General features: G+C 38.3%; 1 protein-coding gene across 9 annotated transcripts in view; it reads right to left on the minus strand.

Annotated features, from left to right (window-relative positions):
* Nucleotides 1-2,367: 2,367 nt before the first annotated feature.
* Nucleotides 2,368-25,240, minus strand: part of LOC126236662 (uncharacterized) — a 295,980-nt gene continuing 273,107 nt past the window's right edge. For all 9 annotated transcript variants that reach the window (XM_049946131.1, XM_049946135.1, XM_049946136.1 and 6 more), the window contains one exon: nucleotides 2,368-6,658. In XM_049946131.1, coding sequence (XP_049802088.1) covers nucleotides 5,867-6,658 — 792 coding nt within the window. In that variant the 3' untranslated portion in view covers nucleotides 2,368-5,866. The remainder of the gene's footprint in view (nucleotides 6,659-25,240) is intronic.

Genomic DNA, 25,240 nt, shown 5'->3' on the forward strand with positions numbered 1-25,240 from the left:
GCAGCTGCGAAGAGAATCCATCCCCACATGCACAAAAACATCTTTATTTATTTTGGTTCTGGCTGTTGTTTCACCTTCCTTTACTTTTTGTTGGTACTGAAATTGTTTTTCAGGTGTTTAGTCATCTGATGTAGCCCAATTCCATGTCGAACATTGATTTTACACTTCGGGACTTTGATTCGTTTCATAAGAGAATCGCCAAGTAACAGAAATTTGTTTTCGATACACTGCTTCTCTTCATAATTAGTGGTTCTCTTTATGTTTCTTTAATTTTTCCATTTGTATATCTTTGATAGTTTCACACGTTTTGAGTCGTTTTTTTCTTCATTTTCAGCATTCGTAGGATTATTTTTCGCATTTTGCGTCATCATCAGAGAATGGTTAATATTTTGTTTATAGGGTTTAGTATACGATCATTTTTCACAACAGAATTTCTCATTTTATTCATGAATTTCACTTGTAGTCCTACATTTAACAACTTCAGAGTATGTTTTCTTCTCTCTTGAAAGTTTCACATTTTCTTCTTTTAATAATGCAGTTTCGTTTCTGAGAGTTTCCATATCACTATTTAATTGCTTAATGGTTTTGTTTTTTGAGCTCACACGTTTCATCAGTTCCAACTTTTTTTCACATTCATAGTCATTACACAACCACAAAAAAATCGTCATTAATAAATTTTAAATTAACTTTTGCACATCTTTCATGCAAGAAGTTACATTTCAGACAAATGACGCCCTTCTGAACACATTTTTCACATTCCTTACATGCTGAAATGTTGTGCACAGGTTTTTTTGTGGATATTGATGTCTTACAGCACTGATCTATCAACGCCATCTTCTAAATCTCATCTAACTGTTTTGGTAAGGTCTCACAACTCTGTTAAATTCTCACATCCATCCATTGCTGCATCAGATCTGAGTTTGGCGACTGTCATTGTTCCTATACTTCCACATGACATAAATAAATCACTGTATTATCTTGATGTGTCCAAGCACTCAAGAGTCCAGTGCAGAGGTTGACTGTTGTTCATTGTATTACTGTCACCTACAACTAATTTTTATATTTAGCATCAATCCATCCACAGCAATATCATTGGCTTTGCTTCCCATGGAATAATTTCTCTTTCTTGATCTGTAAACACCTTGGAGAGAGTACCCATATGACCCCCTCCCTGTTATTGTGAATAACTGTTAAAATTTTCAAATTTGAAAAATATCATATTAAGTACATTTTTTGGCATCTAATTAATGATATGAATATAATAGAGGAAAAAATTCCACGTGGGAAAAATATATGTAAAAACAAAGATGATATGACTTACCAAACGAAAGCGCTGGCAGGTCGATAGACACACATACAAACACAAACATACACACAAAATTCTAGCTTTCGCAACCAACGGTTGCCTCGTCAGGAAAGAGGGAAGGAGAGGGAAAGACGAAAGGATGTGGGTTTTAAGGGAGAGGGTAAGGAGTCATTCCAGTCCCAGGAGCGGAAAGACTTACCTTAGGGGGAAAAAAGGACAGGTATACACTCGCACACACACACATATCCATCCACACATATACAGACACAAGCAGACATATCGTGTAGGTGCGGATGGATATGTGTGTGTGTGCGAGTGTATACCTGTCCTTTTTCCCCCTAAGGTAAGTCTTTCCACTCCCGGGATTGGAATAACTCCTTACCCTCTCCCTTAAAACCCACATCCTTTCGTCTTTCCCTCTCCTTCCCTCTTTCCTGATGAAGCAACCGTTGGTTGCGAAAGCTAGAATTTTGTGTGTATGTTTGTGTTTGTTTGTGTGTCTATCGACCTGCCAGCGCTTTCGTTTGGTAAGTCACATCATCTTTTTTTTTACATATATTTTTTTGGCATCTGATACACTAGCATAGAGCAACTAATAAACCTGTATGAAAGAAAGTCATGCAGTAATAAATTATATTTTACTCAACAATGTGGCTCATTGTAAGAATGATTTTCATCTATGCAGAATGATCCAGGTTTTTGTCTCCGAGATGAGAACACTGGGTGCATAAAATGTAACATTTTTATGTTTCCATACTGACAAAATTACAAATAGTTGTCAACAACAACCACAACACTCTCCTATCAAGCACACACTCCAACTTCAACATACAACACAATAGAATAGACTCCAGACCAATACTATAAACATGCACCAAAACATGTTAAGTCAAGAAGACAGAGATACGAAATTGTCAGCACAGCAATCTTACATAGATTTTTACATCCATAGGAATTTATATATGTTTAATTTCTTAATGTTCTCAAACTATTACTGAAAATAAATCACAGAAATAATGATTATAACAATAATAATTATTAATTTAAATATCTTTCCAAAACTTAGAAAACGCATAGTTAGTTGTGATACTTGCTGACCATGTATTTTTATGGTCTCTTTACTAGAAAAATAAGAAGTAAATATTTTTATAATTGCAGGGAAATGTCTGTGTATAGTGTGATCTAGTCATCTTAGAGTATTGGATACTCTGAGTATTTGTATGTGTCGAGTACTCTAGTTATTTGCACGGAGTACTCTAGTTGTTTGCACGTGTTGTTTGTTCCAGTTCTAGTGAAAATAAGGCTCTGACCAGTTGCATTACAAGCTGGAGGTCAACAGTGTGCAAAGATGGGAGCCAATAGAGGTGAAAAAATCTTCACTCCATAAGTCACTTCAGGCTCTAGTCACAACCCCCTATTCAGCTCGAAAAAGACAGTGGTGCTCTGTTGACAAAATTATGAACTACCAACTGAGGTAAGACTATTCCTCCCCTCTTGACTACTACTGACACCTGCTCCCTTGCAGGCAGGATCAGACAGCACTCCAAACACATATGATCAGCTAGCACTATGCTCATAGTGCCAGCACCAGTACCCAAACTTACTGATCATGATGACGTGTAACTGGTCCTTTTCATCCAATAGTTGTTCAGATTCTCTGCTGAACCCAAGTATCATTACAGTCACCCAATTTAAGAACCTCTGGCTGTATAGCCATTAAGTAAAGGCACAGTTCCATGAAAAGTGCAGTCAGCATGTGAGGTGCGCATGGGCACTGACACAATACCACTGCACCACTGATGAAAACAATGACTGGTTGCCCATCAGTGACTCTCTCATTTGGTACATGATATTTTATCTATGTACTAAATGGTTTTTCAGTGCCTGACCCTGCTTGTTTCTGTTTTGCAATTATGACTATCTCGGTATGGAATTTACAATAATTTCACTGTATTCTGAACTTTATTTTGAACTATGTCATGACCAGCCACATGGAACTACATTTGTTTCACTGTTCTCTGTATCACCATCTGTGGAAGTGATCATCACAAATGATCAGTGCAAGCTATCAACACCTACTGTGACATACTAACACTAACCCTCCACTTTTCTGTAGTCTACTGTTCTTGTACTGATTACTGTTCATATATCAACTTATCTACAATTTGTTGCACCTCACACAGATCTACAACAACATGTATCATAGCTAATATAATCATCCCATCACAAACTCTTCTTGGATATTGGTCTGAATATACCAGCAATAAAACCCACAGCAGTTGTATTTGACAAATCATTTACTAGTGCCCAAAGTCATATGTTGATTGGAGATGACATATTATGTACAATATTTCACTTTCATCTGCTGGGAGTGATATTTGGCTCTCAATTGAGATAGATCCCTTATATTTTTAAACTTATAAATAATTGTAATAAAATCAGCAATTTATTGAATCAATAATTTGACTTTGGTAAACACCCCCAAATTATAATATTTTACATCTCAGTAATAAGCTCCAAACGTAACATGGATGTACTCTGCATTATAGTACTTATGCTACAGTAAAAACCAAAATGTTTTGGAAAAACTGGATATATTACAGTTTGATTACACACACACTTGTGGGAGCTTTGAGATTTACCACAGGAAATGCTCTGCTGGTGGATGTCAAAGAAAAACCACTGCATATAAAGAAACTAATACTAGCAGGTAGATGTTTTTAGGACATTATAAGTGATAAAACTGCACTAAGCTATTACATATTTAGTGCAGGACACAAATACCCCATGATATATGATAGTATATAGCATGAAAATATTTTCTCTTTGATTAAACTAGTGTCAGTATTTGATCAACAGTATATAAACTCTCTGAAACTACTTCCAGTTAATTATATGAATGAACATAATACCTAGAAACCCAATATCAGTTCAAATTATGCCACCTTCAATGATAAAACAGAAATTGGGAGCATTCCACTGGTAATCTACAACAGTTGTACTACACCTGTAAAACAAGAAAAATATATATTTCCACAATCTGTTTACAAGTATACTACAGCATTTACAGCTGCAGCGAAAGAAATTTGTACCCAAAAAACACATATGCATAAGAAATTACTATTGCATACAATTCGCTTTTCAGAACCATAAATGAAACAACACTTCTGCTGTTTACACCATAAATATTGCTCAAAAACTAGAAAAATATTATAGGAGAGATGTAATAATAAACTTCCTGTGGTAAAAGGTCACTATAGTAAAGAACTTGACAAGAAAATTGATAATCTTGCCAAGCAAACAGCCATAAACAATAACATTATTCACATAACACTCTCATGCCACAATTTTCTTAATATAATAAAGAACAAAACATATACAAAATGCCAAAACAGATGTACAGTAACAAGTATGTAGAGAGCTCAGATCTATAGATGCACTAGGAATATCATAATATCAATAATCAGTATGCAATGCAATCACGGCATTTTTTTGGTTCACCTTCATGAGTTGAACATAAACAGCATCAGGTTTCCTGGTTGTGACAATAGTTCATTGGAAAATTTAAATCATGTGCTTCCTTGTTTAAGAATAAACCACATACATAAAAATTACTTTTTAACCTCAAACTGCTAAAATCATGTTACCCTACCAATGTAAAGCTAATTCTAACAGACTCCAGTTTGCTGATGTTTTCCCATATTCCATCTAGAAACTCATTTAACAACAAGTTAATACAATTACTACTTTATTTTTATCATTTAGCCAGTAAAACACATTGCTTCTGTGACTATATCACTCTACTATTGGTGCAAAATATATTTTATATACTTTTTAAAAAATGCTGTTAACAGAAATTTGTTCAAGTTGGAGAGTTCTGTATGTGTATGTGGTGCTTAAAGTTTTGCATGCGGTGTGCTTTGTTTGAACTGTTACTTATTTGAGACAAAATTTGTTTATATTTTTAGTGTGATATTGTGACTGAACAAACTGAGCAAAATAAATAAATAAAAATAATGCAAAAATTCAAACCATTTAAGAATAAAGTCCAAAACCATAACAGAGTAAAAATGAACTGAAAAATAGGAGAAATGCCATCACAATTCAAAGATTTGTATTTTTTAAATTTAAAAATCTCTTTGAAACATGCATTTGACAGTAATTTCAAAACTATAGTTGATATAATTCACATGAGACATTAATAAAATCTTACATTGCCTACTGGATATCTAAGTATAACCAGAAAGTCTATGGCTGATGAGTATGAAACAATGACGAAATAGAGATTGTTATTAGTGGCAAACAATATTCAGGCTTCCTCTTTTGTATTAATGAAGATGAAAGGAGACACAATTGGACACAAATATAAATTAATTTTCTTTAAAAGCTATGCAGAATCTACATGCAACACTACAATGTGGAAGTAACCACATGTGGGATCAGGATATGTACAATAAGAAATTAGCATGAATCTAAGCTACATGGTGAACATTAAATTTGAGAAACATTTCTTTGGTATTGTACTGGCCTTAAATGGAATGGATTGTGGGTTATGGGAGTTTACAGTAATCCATCCAGGTCAAGAAATTTATCTACAGAAGTAACAAAAGCATCTCTTGAGAAAGCATGTGTATTTATAAGATGCTTAGAATCTCCATCAACAGTTTCTCTTGAGGAATGGGTACTGTGTTCATTTCTTTGAAGTAGTTCTTGCAAGCTCTGGTATTCTTGATCTAAATGACTTCTTGATTCTTTCACAGGAACATCTGTTATATTGCTAATATGTTCAGCAATATTATGGGCAGGAGCAGAAACTGATCTCTCTGTGATATTACTAATATGTTCAGCAATATTATGAACAGGTACTGTTCTCTCAAGAAAAGCACTCATAACAAAATTATCCTCTGTATTAATTAAGCTAACACTTTCTTCTTGTGCAATTAATTTCTTCATGGTCTCAATGTTCTTACACAGCTCTAAATAATCTGGAAGAGACTTGTATCCTGTCCATCTATTCACTCTTTTAGGCACTTTTAATTTTAAAGGTTGTCCTCTTACACCACTCACACTTTTGTGTACATATATAACCATATCATCAAACTGTTTCATCAAATGGAAATTTTCATGACACTTTGTTTTAATTGGGACATCATTTTTCAAATTATATGGAAAACTAATATTAAAAAATTTAACAGCTGAAGGGCTTTTCTTTATTGTTTCCTCTACAACTGTCATACCAATTTGAAAAATATTGTTATAAGTAGAACAGCTTTTACTTAGAGATGACAGTGCAGAAACAACTGCAATGTAGTCCACCTCTGAAACTGCCCTGTTGTACCAAACCAATGGATTCTGAAACAGAGTACAACAGCAACTTGAGATTGGTCAGCACCATTGTCAAAACATTTTTAATCAATTAAATCACAATTAGAAACATCAGTAGTGTAGATTCTATGTGTTGTTTCAAGGTATACTGGAAAATATTGAAGAATGTAACACAGACAAAAAAACAAATGCACTACAAGCAAAAATATTACATACACCAGGCAACAAAAAAAAGGCAATATGGGATACAATGAGAGAGGACACTGATAGAGTCAGAGAACAGGAGTAGTACATAGCTTTAAAATGATACATTGGTAACAGTTGTGCTGTGTGCTGTAAAACTTTATAACACGCATTTTTTACCTGTTACTAGTATTGAAAAAATGGAGTTTTCAGGCTCAGTTAATTCTGCCATAAAATGATTTAGAGCAGTCATTACACATAGCTTCAGTAACATGAAAGTGACTATTTCTGCAGCAGAAGAAGTAATGTCCAGCACAAAATCTATAAATAGTGAAAAATGTCTAGTGGATAAGACAAAATATCAACAAAGGAAAATAAAAACTGTTCTTCTGGATTTAGTGAGATATTAAGTTATTTATGTAACTCATAGCTCATCACTATAATGCTTCCCATTTGGCTGAAACATGCCAAAATCAAGTTCCTATATAATAAAAGAGATAAAAGAACATCATCAAACTTCTGCCAAGTTCAATTATGTATGCATCCTCAAAAATTTTGTAAAAGTATAATTTGGATTCCTACAGGGTTCTGATGCTGAAAATATATACAGCAAGAATGAACTTAATTCATTAGATAATTAATTACAATCTAGTACTATTTTATGTGGTCTGTCAAAGGAGTTTGACTGCATAAGTCATTAAATGCTTTGAAGTTGATTAAAATACTATAGTATGATAGGAAATGCCATTCAATTGTTCAAAACATTCTCACTAACAGGAAACAACTGTGTCACTAGGAAAATTCACTGTAGTATGCTATTAGAGCATCCTATTGGGGACTAATTATATCTGCTATTCCACAAGGTTCCATCTTAGGATACTTACTTCTTCTTGTGTGAAATAAAGACCTTTCAGTCAATAACACTGCCATGTGCTAACTGTGTTCTGTTTGCAGATGAAGCAGATAAATAGCACAAAACGTTTAGTTTTAAAAAACATGTTAATTAAATTTTCAAGGATATTAGTAAGCAGCTTCCATCTTACTCATTGTAGCTAATATTTAGAAATATACATTATATGCACTTCATATCTCTAATAAGCTTCTTCCCAGTTTATGACTTAAATATAATGATAAGCAGATAAAGGAAATTGATGGTGTAAATTCTTGAGACTACAACTAGACAATACATGGCTACAACAACCTAAGCATTATGTAGTGCAATATAGTATATACATAATTAATTGAATAGATAAAAAAATCTACTCACCAAGCAGCGGCAGAACACACACATAAAAGACTGTTATGATTGGCAAGCTTTTGGAGCCAGTGGCTTCTTCTTCAGGCAGAAGGGTTGAAGGGGAAGGAAGAAGGGTGAAAGAAAAGGACTGGAGAGGTCTAGGAAAAGGGGTAGATTTTGCAAAAGTCACCCAGACCCACAGGTCAGAGAAGACTTACCATAGAGAATGAGAAGGAAAGACTGATTGTTGGGGGCTGTGTCAGATGAGATTTGAAAACGTGAGAGCTTAAAGATTGAAGACAGGGTAATATGCAAGACAGAGATTACTACTAAAACATCATTCAAGAGTTAATAAGAGTGAGATGCTAACTGAATTGTACATAAGGGAGATGGGAGGGGGTGGTGAAAAATAAACAGGAAAGACAATGAAAGATATAAAAAACTAAAACAGAGTGAAGAAAAGAGTAGTTACAGTGAAAAAATGCTGAAATTTTAGAAATTAACGTAAAGTAAGGCCAGGTGGATGGTGAGAACCAAGGATATGTTGTAGTGCTAATTCCCACCTGCAAACTTCTGTGAAACTCGTGTCTGGGGGAAGAATCCAGATGGCGTATGTGCTGAAACAGATGCCGAGGTCACGAATGTCTTGTTGTAGAGCATGCTCTGCAACAGGATATTGCGAGTTGACAGTATATACCCACTGCCAATACCCTCAATTATGATGAATGGACATAGGCAGAGGGTATATACTGGTAACTAGCAATATCCAGTTTCTCAGAACTTTGCAGCTGAGAACTAGCACTACAACATGTCCTTTGTTCTCGCCACCCACCTGCCCTTAATTTACGTTAATTTCTTCTGTCTCAACTTTTCTTCACTGTAACTACTCTTTGCTTCACTCCCTTTTAGTTTTCTACTTCTTCCATTGTCTTTCCCGTCTATTTTTCATTGCCCCCTCCCACCTCCCTTATTTACAATGCAGTTAGCTTCTCACTCTGATTAACTTGTGCACGATGTTTTAGTAGTAATCTCTGTCTTGTATATCACCCTGTCTTCCACCTTTAAGCTCTCAGTTTTTCAAATCTCATCTGATGCAGTCCCCAACTATCAGTCTTTCCTTCTCATCCCATATGGTAAGTCTCCCCTGACCTGCGGTACTGGGTGACTTTCCCAAAATCTACCCCTTTTCCTAGACCTCTCCAGTCCTTTTCCTTCACCCTTCTTCCTTCCCCTTCAACCCTTTTGCCTGAAGAAGGAGCCCTGGCTCCAAAAGCTTGCCAACCACAACAGTCTATTATGTGTGTGTTCTGCCGCTGCTTGGTGAGCAGATTTTTCATCTATCCAATTAAATAATTTGAATATAATAGAGGGAAACATCCCACGTGGGAAAAATATATCTAAAAACAAAGATTCTGTAACTTGCCAAACGAAAGCATTGGTACGATGATAGAAACAATAACAAACACAAACACACACACAAGTTTCGAGCTTTCGCAACCCACGGTTGCTTCATCAGGAAAGAGGGAAGGAGAGGGAAAGATGAAAGGATATGGGTTTTAAGGGAGAGGGTAAGGAGTCATTCCAATCCCGGGAGTGGAAAGACTTACCTTGGGGGGAAAAAGGGACAGGTATACACTCGCACACACACACATATCCATCCGCACATAACAGACACATCATTTCATCAATAATTAATTTTTTTGTTGTTATAGTATACACACATTTATATGTTTGTGAAAAGTTTGATGTTAACTTTTAAATGAATTATATTTCAAGTTTTTTTACTTATTCCACATGCTTGAGGACCAGTTCAGTTAGGATCAAAGGAAGGAAGATTTGCATGTTGTAAAGTTATTGTTTTTAAGTGCCTCATGCAAAATGTTTTCTCTGTAGTTCATTTGTGAAATAAAATTTTCAATAACCAAGGTGACATTTTCAATGTATAAACTGCAACCAATGTACATTTTTTCTCTCAAACACAGAAATAATGACCATTTTTCTTCAAAATGAGATCAGTAACTCACATAGTCTCCATGGAATGTAACCTGATTATACTAGAGTCAAATGACTGTTCCAAAACTACTTGTATTCTGATTAATAAAACAAAATTACTAGGTGTTTGGCAAAATCTGGTTGAACATAGCTATAGCTTGCCAGTGACTGATGTTAAATAAATGGTTAATGATGATTATTGCTGGTTGTTGACACATCAAAGGTGGCTTACCAATGTCTGATTGTGGTACTATACCGAATGTCCATTTAAAGATTTGTGAAGAAAATTTTTACATAATGTTGAAATACAGGTTTTTGCAAAAGACAGGAATTGTTTGCAAAACTAATTTATATTTGGCAATGAAGTTATTGTGTTTCATTTTTGGCTTTGTGTCCATTAAACTACTGCTATTTTTAGAAGTAAATTTTTAGGTATGCAAAACTCATCATGTTTTCTCAGTAATACCAAATATTTTGTGTATACAGAAATCAGGAATACAAAATGACAGTAATGGATTTTTAAAGGTCTACATTTTAAATTCCAAAAATCTTTGTTACTTCAGATCACAATATTTGTGAAGAGTAATATTTCCTGAACTACCGAACATTGAAGGAAGATAAAATATTTTTAACAAGAAGAAAAACAAGGATTTATGCTGAGGTATGTCAGTCTTGAAAAAACATTTATTAGTGGAGTCAGGTTTTATAAGTGCACATGATTTTACTGTTCCAGTATATTAAATTTTGAAGATTTCCTCAAGAAAAATATTTATATACAGAATATTTAAAACATTATAATCAATCAAATGTGAATTACTCTTTGGACGTTAATGACCAAAATATAAATCATGTAACAGAATTTTAAGATTTCATGCAAATATGGTTTTTGGATTAGATAAGAAAAACGTAAAGAAAAAAAATAGTATTTATGTTAGAGCAAGTGGAATTATCCGATCTGGTTGTTTCAACATCTCTTCCTTTTAAGTATGTATTTCTTGTTTATATGACATGTTCTGCATCCCTGAGGTCCCCTTCAATATGGATTTCAAGAACATGAATTACATATATTGTGGCGTCTTCAGACAATAAGAAAAATGTAAGCAAAACTATGTGAGCATTGAATTTATAGGATCTTCTGTAAAGTGTGTGTTATCTTTGTACCTTTGTTCTTTGACAGTCAAGTTTGGTTCTATGTTTGTGTTGCTCTGTGGAGTCTATATATGTGTTCAGTTAATGTGTATTAGTTGTAAGAATAAAGTGTACAGTTCATCACATCCATTGTACATCCTTTTATTGAAGAGGAAATCATAAATTTCCCACAATGGTGACCCAGAACTGTAAGAGTATTTTATACAAGTGTATAGCTACAAACCGTTCGCAACATGGCTTCCACCAACTTCTCTTCTGTAAAAGAAGAAACTCAGACTCAACAGCAAGATTCTACTATAACATCTGCAATGGCTGCAAGCAACAGAAATCACATTGCCAATAGGAACATCAAGATTACTCCTTTTGGCCTACAAGTGCTTAATTGTTGTTAATGGAAGTGGAAGCCATCTTCTGTTTCCACGGCATTATGTTGGGTATGGAACAATTCACAATAGTTACTGCATAATTTGACTTAAGTGTTAGTGGACAACTAGCATACATATTCCATCAAAAGTCTTTTGCAGTTCTAAAGGAAACAAGTTTGTGTCATTTTGTGCTGCTGCCAGAATCACAGATGCGTAAGATCATTGATGGTAAGGCAAATGTCAGTGGTTCTCCCTCCCAAGTCCTCCATTCACTGTGTGTGCTGGCTGGACAGGTCCTACTGTCAGAACAATCTCTCAACTGTTATGGCTCCATTGTTTACTTCTGCATGTAGGGCTATTTTATTAGCCTTCACAGATCTTTCCAATAGATGAACTTGGACACAAAGCTGATGCTATTGCTACTGCTTGTACAAATGTTTCCACCGCTGTTACTGGGTTACAGGGGAGTTGTCAGTTGATGACAGCACAAATCTTGGAGGTCCAAGCTCTCTGCAAGGAGGAACAGAGTTCCATCATGCTGTTGCATAAGGCAAATGCTTCATTGCATTGGCTGATCTCCACCATTTCCAAACAACTGAGAGTGGCCTCCAAACAGCTACATGACCTCTACTGTATGGCCCCTACATGAGACAAGTGTGTTGCTGATACACCCTCTCTTCTAGCCAACAGTGTGATAGTTGACAATGACCTTGGCCTCTGGTTGCTTTGGGAATTTCTGGTGCTTACAGACCCAGACTTGGCTAGGTGTAACTGCTGCCATTTAACTAAACATTTCATTCCCACTACCCTTGTCATCTTGTCACTGCAAAGCCAAGATGCCTGCTCCAAATAATCTGCCTTCAGGTCAGTCAGAATTTAATAAGATTCTTTCCAATGGTTTCGTGGTTCAATCTCACAGTGCATGGAGTTTGCCACTATACATGGTAAAAAAAGAGGAATAGTTCCTGGCATTTGTGTGGTGATTACAGAGGGTTAAATGCCCGTACCATCCTGGGTGGATACCCTGTGACAAACAGAGCTGGTTCAACAGCAATGTGGTTGACATGTGTCCTCAGTGTTGCCAACTCCACCAAAGTTTTTTTTCAGAGTCCAATGGCCAAGTAGGACAAACATAAAACTACCAATTACAACATCATTCAGACTTTTTGAACACAACACTATGTCTTTTGGTTTACATAATGCCACACAAACTTGGCAGCACTTTATGTATGAGGTCCTCCATGGGTTGCTGTTCACCTTTTGCTGTATGGATGATATTTTGATCTACTTGAAGTGCCATGATGAGCACCACCAACATTTTCATCAAGTGTTCAAGAGGTTACAGAATTTCAGTTTTGTAATAAATATAGAGAAATACACATTTGCCAGACAACAGGTTCAGTTTCTTGGATACACGGTCTCACATGCTGGTATTATGCTGCTGCCTGAAAAGGTGAATGACATTATGTAGCTGTCACCCATCTTCAAAGGTCTCCAGTATGTCCTACAAACATCATTTGCCTCACTTGGACGCCCTTCAAAATCTTATTAACCTCTTACTAACTAGCAAAAACTCATCAGGCAAACAACACATCCTGTGGACTTCACAATGGTTGACACAAGCCAGATTGCCATGTTTTGCAGCAATGTGTTTAATCTTCCTGGCAACCTCTGGTATTTTTCTCAAAAGGTCTGTCACCACAACAGCAATGTTGGAGTGCTTTTGATATGGAGCTATCAGCTATCTACTTGGCCATCAAGCATTTCCGGGTGTGGCTTGAGGGACACTTTTTTTACTGTGTTCATGAATCACAAGCCTCTTACATCAATGATGCACTAAGTCATACAGTTCAGCTCCCTGTGTCAGTGTCAGCAGGCAGATTTCATTGCACAATTTACCAATGACATCTGACACATCTCTGGCCAGGACAACGTCACCACCAACTATTGCATTGATTGCAGCTATTGACTGGACTGGGATGCCTTGGCTGTTGATCAAGATCCAGATCCCTCCCTTCGTCAATGTCACCAGGATCCATAATCAACTGATTTTGGTCTTGAACTCCTCTCTCTACAAGGTACTCACAGAAAGGTACGGTTGCAAAAATGCTCACCCCCTTATTCTGGATAAATGGCACCGCTACATTTTTTACATTTTTCACAACTTGTCTCACCCAAGTATCATGGATAGCACTAAATTAGTGGCTGATAAGGTCATCTAGGCTGTGCTGCAAAGGGATTGTTGGCAGTGGTTGTCACAAATGTCAGTCTTCAAAAACTGCTTGCCATGTTTCTGTTCCTCTCTCTTCTTTGCTTTCCCCTTCAGGAAGATTTTCACACATCCACTTGGATATTGTCGGCCTCCTTCCCCCCCTCTTATGGTTTCTGCTACCTAGTGACAATAACAGATTCGTAAGGTGCCTGAGGCTTTTCTGGTCACAAACATTTCTGCTCCCTCCATTGCCCAGACCCTGCTTACTTCTTGGTTTCATGATTTGGCACCCCCCAGATTATTGGTACTGACAAAGGTAGTCAATTTGGTTGCCTTTTGTTTGACAAGATTATGCATGTGTGTGAGTGTGGTCACATTGGTACTATGAGCTACCACCTCACCAGTAATGGGATAGTAGGGCACCTTCACCAAACTTTAAAGGTGGCCTTGACTTGCCATTATGTTTCTTGGCCTCACACCTTAACTATGGTTCTTTAAGACCTTCACACTCCTGTAAAAAGAGGGTATCAGTTTTTCTATGGCCCAGCTTGTCTATGAAGAGTTGCTGAGGGTCCCAGGTGAATTTTTCCCCCACCCCTCTTCCTGACCTTCATGTTGGAGACTTTGAACTCTTTTACAGTTGCTGTAGAAAACAAGAATAAATCTTCATCATGGAGGTACAAATACTGACCAAGTTTATTGTAATGGCCTCATTAATTCATGCCACACTTTGTTTTGAGCTTAAGTTTTGTTTATTTCAGAGTACAACTGTACAAAGTTGGCACAGCGTGTGCCATTTGGAACTGATTACATGTTAACTGATTGGCACTGGTGCTGCATGAATACTTCAAGCAAAACTGAGCATACAACAGTGGCTCCATATGGGCTTTATATAGGTTTTGCTACAATGTTCTAATTGTTAAAAACAGAATTTAAAGAATTAAAAATAATATTGATACATAACAGTACATTAAACAACAGTGAATAAATTATAAAATAAAATTACATTATATAATGTATGGAATTCATTATAAAGCAGTCTCATTCAGAATAAAAATAGTCAGATATGTAATTATAACAATACATATTACATTTTAGTGGATTATTCATAAAATACAGAATATAAATTGTTCCTTGCATGTTCCTTGTGCTGGAGCATGCCTTCGCCAGCACACCGGTCAGCACTACGAAACATTGTAAACCAGGCGCTGAACTAAACATGCCTATGACAGGAGAAGACCAAACATGCCCTCAGGCCACATGCTGATAATGTCCCCTGGGCAGCATTGCCTATAGGCCACCGCCACTGACCGAGCTGTCAATAACAATCTCAGTACCTAAGTATGTCACATCGACACTCAGTTTGCGTTACATCTCAATACGTCACATTGTGCTCTTGTCTCCCACAGTGATAGTCATCACCTCACACCTTAGGGAATGTTAGCCACTGTATATAGTTGTGATATGGACATGGACAAGATTCAAGAATTAGTACATGTTATTCGATTGCTGTTAACCACAGAACTTCAGATTGGACATTATGGAAGTTAAGTACTTCATTTGGTTCCTGTAATAAAGTGTATTTTAACCACATGTGCATCTTGTGCTGTAATGTGAGGAAACTGACCACCCACCTATAACAGCACCCTCTCCCCTTCCTGCCAGGAGCCGCAAAACATTACACGAGAGCACAACCACAACAAATGGCAATGAGTCTGATCAACAAGTTTTGTTGCTTTTCATATGTTCGAGGTTGCTGCAGGAGAACTGTTGTTACACTGATTCTATTTGCTCATTTGTTCTTTTGTTGCATGTATTAAAGGAGGGGAGCTGCAGAACTAATCTATTACTATTTTTAAAGGCTTTTCACATTGCTTTTCTATTTGTCTTTTCATATTTTGCTGTAATTTGTTGGCATTAGAATGGCTACATTGCCCCCTGCTCTGGAAATAAATCAGATTTTTCAGTTTCAGAACCAGCAGATCACCACATTGCTGTCTACTGTACAGCAATTGCTTGCTGCACAAGCTGTGTTAGCTGCCCAACCATCCAACCAACCGATTCAACAAGTGCCACCAAACAACATCCCACCATTTCAGCATTTCAGTGAAAAAGAAGAGGAACATCTTGAATATCTCATCCAGCTCCAGACCCACTGTCAAGTCCATTGAATTCAAGGTACTGTGAAATCTCATTATTTCCTGTCTATTGCAGGAACCCCTGTGTTTTGCTTAATTCAAAGGCTCTTCCCTACATTATATCCAGACACACTCCCCTATGATGAAGTAGTGAGTGCATTAAGTCAGTATTACGAACAACAGATTCAGGTAATGGCAGACAGATGTTTTGCCTTAAGAAAAAGCTGGAAGAGATGTACCATCAGTAGTATACTGATTACATTGTCCCACTATTTTTGAAGTGTAAATTCAAATGTGGTTGTAGCAACTTTTAAAGTGACACGATGATCCGTGATGTGATCACATACAATGTCCCTGACAGCAGAATTAGGGAACAGATTCTCAAGTACTCAGATCCTTTGCTACATCAAGTGTTGCAAATATTAGAATAAATTGATTCCAGTGCCACAGCTGCCAATACATTTGATCAGGTCCTGATTTGTCGGCTCGAGTCGCATCTCACCTGCGACTGCCCTATTCAGCTGCCAGAAGGAGCACACACACACAGATGCGCAGACAGCCTAGTAAACAAGCAGCCAGGCCTGTAAATCTAGTGAAGTCTTGTCATCACTGTTTTGCTCACTATAAGTGGCAAGATTCCTTGTCATGCAACATGACATTATTCATGTGAAAAGAAAGGTCATGTCCAGGCAGTTTGCTTGCAATGGCAAAAGAATGCCAATTCTGCCCACTCTCACAACAACAGGTCTCATGCTTATTCTGTGTGTGCAGTGTTTTCAAAACCAACTACAGTTTCTAGCAGTAATCCAAGTAAGGTTGTGCCCTCATCTCACCCCAGTGGAGTGCGATGCCATTCCAACAAACTACTTGTAACATTACAAGTTTTTGGCCATCGTGTTGACTTCCAAGTGGACACATGTGCTTCTGTAGCTTTGCTTAATCATGCCACATACAAACAGTTAGGTTCCCCTCACCTATCAAAATCTAGCACGCACCTCACTGCATACAACAGACAGGAAATCCCAGTACTTGGACAGTGTAGTTTGCACGCCACTTGCAAATCTCACAGTAGGGCAGTGAAATTTACTGTGTTGCAATCAAGAGACAGTGAAACCATTTTTGGCTTAGATTCATTTGACTTGTTTGGCCGCATCGAAGACAATGTATTCTCAGTGAGTGCTTTTAATCCAAAAGAAAGTGCAGCTAGATTGTTTAAGGAATTTCCTGAACTCTTTTCTCATGGACTTGGAAATGCTAATAATTTTGTAGTGCACGTTACCCTGAAAGACAATACACAGCTTAAGTTTTTACAGGCTCAGCCCATTCCCATTGCTTTACAAGACAAAGTACCCAGTGAATTAAAAGAATTGCAATACAATTGTGTGATTGCTCCATCACAAGCTATGACTGGGCAAGTCCATCGGTTTTGATGCCCAAGCCTTCTGATCAAATTCGCATTGACTTGGCAAAACTACAGTCAATCCACAGTCAATAATTGACACTTATCCATTGCCTCACCCTGAGGAACTTATGGACAGGCTTGGTGCAGGCCATTACTTTTCTAAGACAGATTTGCATGATGCTTATTTGCAGGTACCACTAGATAAAGACTCACAGAAAGTGTTTGTTATTAAGACGCACTTAGACCTGTTCAAGTATTTGCGTTTGCTCTTCGGCAGTGCCTTCACACCCACCATTTTTTATGTTACTTGGTACAGCTGACTACTCAAGTGCTGTTCTGTTCGAACTACCTGGACAATATTGTCATCCCAGGTCATACGCCAGAGGAGTACATTGCCAATTTGCGTACTCTTTTCTGAGTGTTGTCAAATGCAGGACTCAAATGTCATCTCGAAAAGCGTTACTTTATTCAGACAGAACTACAATACTTAGGGCATGTGATCAACAGACAGGGTGAGTACTACCCTCAAATCTCATTTGCTTGCAATTCATGACGTGGCTGTTCCTCACAATGTATCTGAACTGCAGTCAGTGAGTGCTAGGCAAGTTGGCATACTACTTACCTTTCATTATGAATGCTTCACATATCATGGCTCCATTGCAACACTTACATCAGAAAAATTTGCCTTTTGTGTGGACCAAAGTGTGTCACAATGCATTTCAGAAACTGAAAAATGCCTTGCTCAGTGACAGATGTTTAGTACATTTTGATCCTGCCAAACCAGTGATTTTTCAAGTAGATGCTTGCTCTTATGGAATCAGTGCTGTGTTTTTGCACTGAATTGGTGTGAAAGACATATATGTTGCTTTTGCCTCAAAGTTGTTAACTAAAACTCATTGCAATTATTCACAAACTGAAAAAGAAACTCCTGTTATTGTATATCGTGCGACAAAATTCCATCATTATCTGTATGGTCACAAGTTCTATTTAGTGACAGATTACAAGCCTTTGCAGTCCTTGTTTCACCCATCAAAGCCAGTTCCTTCACATATTGCTCAAGAATTGCAACAGTGGGCTTTGCTTCTCCCCCAGTATCAGTACGAACTTGTGTACAGATCTATAACACAGCATTGTTTCTGATCAGCCCCGACTCTGATTTTGATTCCTCTGATGCATCTTGTTGCCAGATTGACATGGAGGCCTCTGAATTGCTGCAATCTTTTCCACTGAATTGCAGAAAAATTGCATAGGGCATGGAAGGGGACCCTAATCTGAAGATTCTGTTACACTACATTCACATGTCTTGGCCTCGGTCATTGAACAGTATTCAGAACTCAGTAGTGTGCCGATACTTCGCTCATCGGCATAACCTTTCAGTACAACAAGGTGTGCTCTTAGTACACTCTTGACAGTGGACAATCACATGTGCTCATTCTCACAATGTTGCAAAAGGATGTGTTACAGCTGCTTCACCAAGGACACTGGGGAACTGTTCACACTAAACAGTTGGCAAGGCATGGACACGTACACTGAACAGATGATGTCATGGTGTCGCGCATGCACAGAAAACCAATCTGCTCCACCACAGACATTCTCAGCTTGGCTTAAGACTCAATTCCCATGGCAACACGTGCACATAGACTTTGCAGGACCATTTTGGAACACTCGTTTGCTCATAGTGGTAGACTCTTTTAGCAAGTTTCCATTTGCACTGCCTATGAACTCTATTATATCACATAGCATTAAGCAAGTGTTGTTCTCAATTTTTTGGATTTGAAGGATTGCCTGAAGTTATTGTTATGGAAACAGACCTCAGTTCACATCAATTACTTTTAACAGTTTTGTGAACGAAATGGCTTTCATCATCTAACAAGTGCTCTGTTTCACCTCAGTCCAATGGAGAAGCAGAACGCTTCGTACACACTTTTAAACAACAGGTGGTAAGCTTCACCTCTTTCACACAAGGGAACAGGCACTGCAACTCTTTCTCACCTCCTATCACTCGCACTCGTGTGACGGACCATCACTGGTGGACCTTCTACATGGCCACTGTCATCAAAGGCTGCCTCACTTGCTGCACCCACCATGGCATCCAGCATTGCCGATGGTCCACAAGTATCACTTTGCACCACGCTCTCTATAGGGTTTTTGGCCAACGTCAGTGATGGGAATGGGGAGAGATCCAGAAACACATTGGCACAAATATGTATCTAACTGCAGGTCCTGATGGTTCGTAGTACCATCACCAGAATCAAATTTGCATTTGTTGTTTGCCACATGATTCTGCTGCTCTTCTTCCTCAGATTCAGAACCTCTAGGGACCACCCATCCTTCGCAGCCGTGCACTGGTGCCATCATGGCACCGCAGAGCAAGTCAGTGGCTGTCGTACCCTCATCTCTGCTGTTGCTACTACCTGAATCAATGGACCTGCATGTGCCATTGTTGTCATTGTCCCAGGAGATGCCCTCAGGACTGAACGTGTATCCTGAGCAGTGTTTTTGGGAGGATGCTCCTCTGCTCTCACAAGCCAGATGGCGGGGTACAGCCAGGAGTACACCATCCTCCACAAGTACGGCTCCCAGCTCATCACTACATCCAGCTTCCTGCCTCCCCTCCCTCCCCCCGCCCAGCCATTGTCATTCACATCTCCAGTACATCACAACAGTGCAGCATTTTGAGGGGGAAGAACGTGCTGGTGTACACCTTCACCAGCATACTAGTCAGCAATAAGAAAAATTGTATAACAGGCACTAAACTAAGCATATCTATGACAAGAGAAGACCAAGACATGTCCCCAGGCTACATGCCGATAACACCCTGGGCCGCATGCATATAGGCTGCCACTGCCAACCGAGCTGTCTTAATATCTCAATATCTTAAACTCAGTATCTCAGTATGCCACTTCAGGACTCAGTCTGCATTGCATCTGAATAGTGCTCTAGTTTTCCACAGTGATAGTCATCACCTTGCACCTTAGCTAGCTGTGAGGAAATGTTAGTCATTGTATGCAGTTGTGATATGGACACGGACAAGATTCAAGAATTAGTAGAGGTTATTTGATTGCTGTTAACCACAGAACTTCAGATTGGACATCACTGAAGTTAAGTACACCATCTGGTTCCCGTAATGAAGTGTATTTTAACCACATGTGCATTTTGTGTTGTAGTGGTTGTAGTGAGAGGAAACCGGCCACCCACCTATCATACCACCCTCTCCTCATCCAGCCAGGAATCACAAAACATTATGAGAGGGCACAGTTACAACATTCCTAGTTGGGATGAATTGGTTGACTTTCATAAGCAGCTTTAAATCACCCTGACTACTGTCAAACGACTGACAGCTCCTGCAAATCAGTGTGTTCTAAGAGCTCCTGAGAGTCATGTACCTGTGATACCTATATGGAGATATCTAATGTACTATCCTCTGCCATGGATCCTGTCTCCTCTGCAGGAAGTACAGGGTCAGTCATTCCTGTCCTCTTGACTGTGAGAGGCACGCCAATCGTTGATCTAGGTGTCCTGTACAAGGTGGACAGGGACCAGGGAGGACTCAGGGTGTTGTACCGATCCCCCGAACAAACAAGTCTGTGGTGTTGTCTTCCAGTTAAACTGAAACTTACCCAGTGGGACTCACTTCAAGTGTTTTTAGCGGTCTATTAATCATTGGCAGTTTAAACATATGATAAATGATGGTATCTCTTAGGGAAATGACAGAAAAGTGCACCAGGTGCACTCAGTGTGTATGCCTGGGGGCCTCATTTGACATGTTGAAGAGGTTATTCCAGCAATCAATAAGGGAACAAACTGCAACCAACTGCAGATTGTGGCACACACTGGAACAAATGGTGCCTGTCATCTGGGGTCTGAGGTCATTCTTGTGTCATTCCAGTGACTGGCAGAGAAGGTTCAGAAGACCAGCCTTGATCACGGAGTTTCAACGAAGCTCATAATTTGCAGAATTGTCTCCAGAACTGATCATGGGCGTTTGGATATGAGTTGAGTAGAAAGACTGAACCAGAGACTTTGAAAGTTCTGTGACAAGCTAGACTGTGACTTTGTGGGCTTGTGCCATAAGGTTTGAGAATAGCTGAAGGATCCCCCTAAATGGGGCACCAGGGGTGGGTATAAAATGATAATTGGATCCTTCTATCCCCCACCAGTCTCATCTCCTGATGTAACCAAAAACTTCAGAGAAAACTTCAGTTCACTTGAATGTAAGTTCCCCAATCACACTATAACCATTGGTGAAGGCTTTAAATCATCCAACAATTAATTGGGAAAATTACAATTCTGTTAGTCGTGGGCATAATAAGATATCCTCTGAAACTTTATTAATGCTTTCTCTGGAAACTATCTTGAACAGATAGTTAAGAACCCTGTTCATGGTAGAAATATATTGGATCTAATGTCAACAAATGGACCTGACCTCTTTGAGGATCCCCACATCGAAACTGGTGTCAGTGACCATGACACGGTTGTGCAACAATGATTACCAAAGTACAAAGGAGAACTGAAACAAGCAGAAAGATATACATCTTTAGCAGACTAGATAAAAAATCTGTAACATCATATCTCAATGAAGAACTTGAAACTTTCAGCATAGGTCAGGAGCATGTAGAGGAACTCTGCCTCAAGTTTAAGAAAACAGTTGACCATGCACTGATAGGTATGCACCCAGTAGAACAGTTCATAATGGGAGGTATACTCCATGATATACAGTCACTGTACGGAAACTTCAAAGGAAGCAGAGAGTACTATATAATAGGTGTAAAACAGAGCATAGGGCTATAGATAGGGAGATGCTGAAAGAAATTCATTTGGCTGTCAAGAGAGCAACGCATAATGCCTTCAATGACTGCCATAGCAGAATACTGTCAAATGCCATTTCACAAAAATCCCCAAAAAATTCTGGTCATAAAGAGGGAGCAAAGTTAGTGTCCAGTCCCTAGTGAATGAGACAGTAACTGAAATTGAGGGCAGCAAAGTAAAAGCTGAAATGTTTAACCCAGTTTTCAAATGTTCCTTTACAAATGAAAACCCATGAGAACTGCCCCAATTTAATCCTTGTACCACTGAAAAACTGAATGAAATAAGTATTAGTGTCAATGGTGTTGATAAATAATTGAAATCATTAAAACTGAAGAAAGCTCCAGGTTCTGATGGAATCCCTGTCAGATTCTAAAATGAATTTGCAGCTGAGTTAGCCTCTGTTCTCACTATAATCTATCATACATCCCTCAAACAAAAAACTGGCGCCAATTCTTGGAAAAAGGCACAGGTCATCTGCAAGAAGGGTAGCAGAAGTAATTCACAAAACTACCATGCAATATCCTCGACATCGTTTTGTTGTAAAATCTTAGAACATATTCTGAGCTCAAACATAATGAGATATCTTGAACAGAATGACTTCCTCAAAGCCAATAGCACATCAATCATGTGAAACCTAACTTACACTTTTTTCACTTGACATGCTGAATGCTTTGGATCAAGGCAACCAGGTAGATGCATTGTTTCTTGATTTCTAAAAAGCAAATGTCTCAGCGCTATACCTACGCTCGTTGTCAAAGGTATGGTCATATAGGGTATCAAGTGAAATTTATGACTAGATTGAGGACTTTTTGGTAGCAAGGACACAGCTTGTTATCTCGGATGGAGAGTCAATGTCAGATGTAGAGGTAACTTCGAGTATGCCCCAGGGAAGTGTGTTGGGACCCTTGCTGTTCATGTTGTATATTAATGATCTTGGAGACAGTATTAATAGTAAAATGAGGCTTTTGCAGATGATGCAGTTATCTATATTGAAGTATTATCTGAGAGGAGACGCGTAAATATTCAGTCAGATCTTGATAAGATTTCAAAATGGTGCAGAGATTGGCAACTTGCTCTGAACATTCAGAAATGTAAAACTGTGCACATCACAAAATGAAAAAAACATAGTATCCTATTACAACAATACCGATGAGTCACTGTTGGAATCGGCCAACTCATACAAACCTGGAGTTAACACTTTGTAGAGATATGAAATGGAATGATCACATAGGTTCACTCATGGATAAAGCAAGTGATAGACTTCAGTTTATTGGTAGAACACTGACGAAGTGCAATCAGTCTATAAAAGAGATTTCACACAAATCACTCATGTGACCCATCCTAGAATACTGATCAAGTCTATGAGGCCCATACCAGATAGGACTAATAGGGGATACTGAATGTATACAGAGAAGTGCAGCATGAATGATCACAGGTTTGTTTAATCAATGGGAGAGTGTCACAGAGATACCAAAGGAACTGAAATGGTAGACTCTTGAAGACAGATGTAAACTATCCCAAGAAACTCTGTTAACAAAGTTTCAATAACCAGCTTTAAGTGATTACTCTAGGGATGTACTACAACCCTCTACATATCACTTGCTCAGGGATTGTGTGGATAAGATTATAATAATTACTGCTCACACAGAGACATTCAAACAATCATTCTTCCTGCACTCCATATGTGAATGGAACAGCAAGAAACCCTAATAACTGGTACAATGGGATATACCCTCTGCCACGCAACTCACAGTGGTTTGCAAAGTATAGATGAAGATGTAGATGTAGACGTAGATGTTTCCTAGCTTTAATAAAAATGTACTTCATTTTAGTAAAACAATTTTTTTCAAAATTGAGTTGGGCACACAGGATATGTTTAGCAATTTCATGATTACCCTTGTATTGCAATTAGATTTTCTTCTTTTTTTAATTGCATTAGTTTTAAAGTATACAGGATGAAGAGAATTCCATGCACTCGGACTTCACAGGGTGATTCCTCACATACTAGCAATACAAATATGTCTCTCATAAAATTTCATCCTGCACATATTTCTGGTGGTAAATGGATGTTAAAGACAGACAATTTGGCAACACTGTAATCACATACATGGTAATGGTAACTATCTCTGTTAGCAAATTGCAGCAGCACTGTGCAGTTGGTGCAATGGATAGCGTTTTGGGTGACCATGTAGGAGGTTGAGTGTTTGACTCTGGGTCATGGCATACTTGATTTTATTTTTCAGGTTCATTCTGCCATATAATCCTTTAGTATATACCATTTATCAAGCCACCTGTATCTGACATTTATATAGTGCAGTGTTTTGTAATGCTGAAGATAATGAAAATGTGATCAGGCAAGTCAGAAATAGACAGTTGAAACTAATGACCTGTCGTAGGACAGAATAGCTACAAAAACAATATAAGTTTGGAGATGCCAAAGATGACTGCACAGTTAAATAACTTAACATCTACTAGTTACTTATACTACATGTGGTATGTCTGCTCACATATAACACACACTAGCAACCAGTGACAATAATAATTTCCATATTAATGACCACATGACATTTACAAATGAATACGTTGTCCTCAGAGCAGATGCCCAAAGCAACCCCTACTGCATGTCAAAACATTGTGCAGTCTGCTGGATCATACAGCTCTGGACTCATCGCAACATGGCTGCATCCACAGATACAGGGTGTTTCAAAAATGACCGGTATATTTGAAACGGCAATAAAAACTAAACGAGCAGCGATAGAAATACACCGTTTGTTGCAATATGCTTGGGACAACAGTACATTTTCAGGCGGACAAACTTTCGAAATTACAGTAGTTACAATTTTCAACAACAGATGGCGCTGCAAGTGATGTGAAACATATAGAAGACAACGCAGTCTGTGGGTGCGCCATTCTGTACGTCGTCTTTCTGCTGTAAGCGTGTGCTGTTCACAATGTGCAAGTGTGCTGTGGACAACATGGTTTATTCCTTAGAACAGAGGATTTTTCTGGTGTTGGAATTCCACCGCCTAGAACACAGTGTTGTTGCAACAAGACGAAGTTTTCAACGGAGGTTTAATGTAACCAAAGACCGAAAAGCGATACAATAAAGGATCTGTTTGAAA

Source organism: Schistocerca nitens, chromosome 2 (assembly GCF_023898315.1).
Source record: "Schistocerca nitens isolate TAMUIC-IGC-003100 chromosome 2, iqSchNite1.1, whole genome shotgun sequence".
Taxonomy (NCBI): domain Eukaryota; kingdom Metazoa; phylum Arthropoda; class Insecta; order Orthoptera; family Acrididae; genus Schistocerca; species Schistocerca nitens.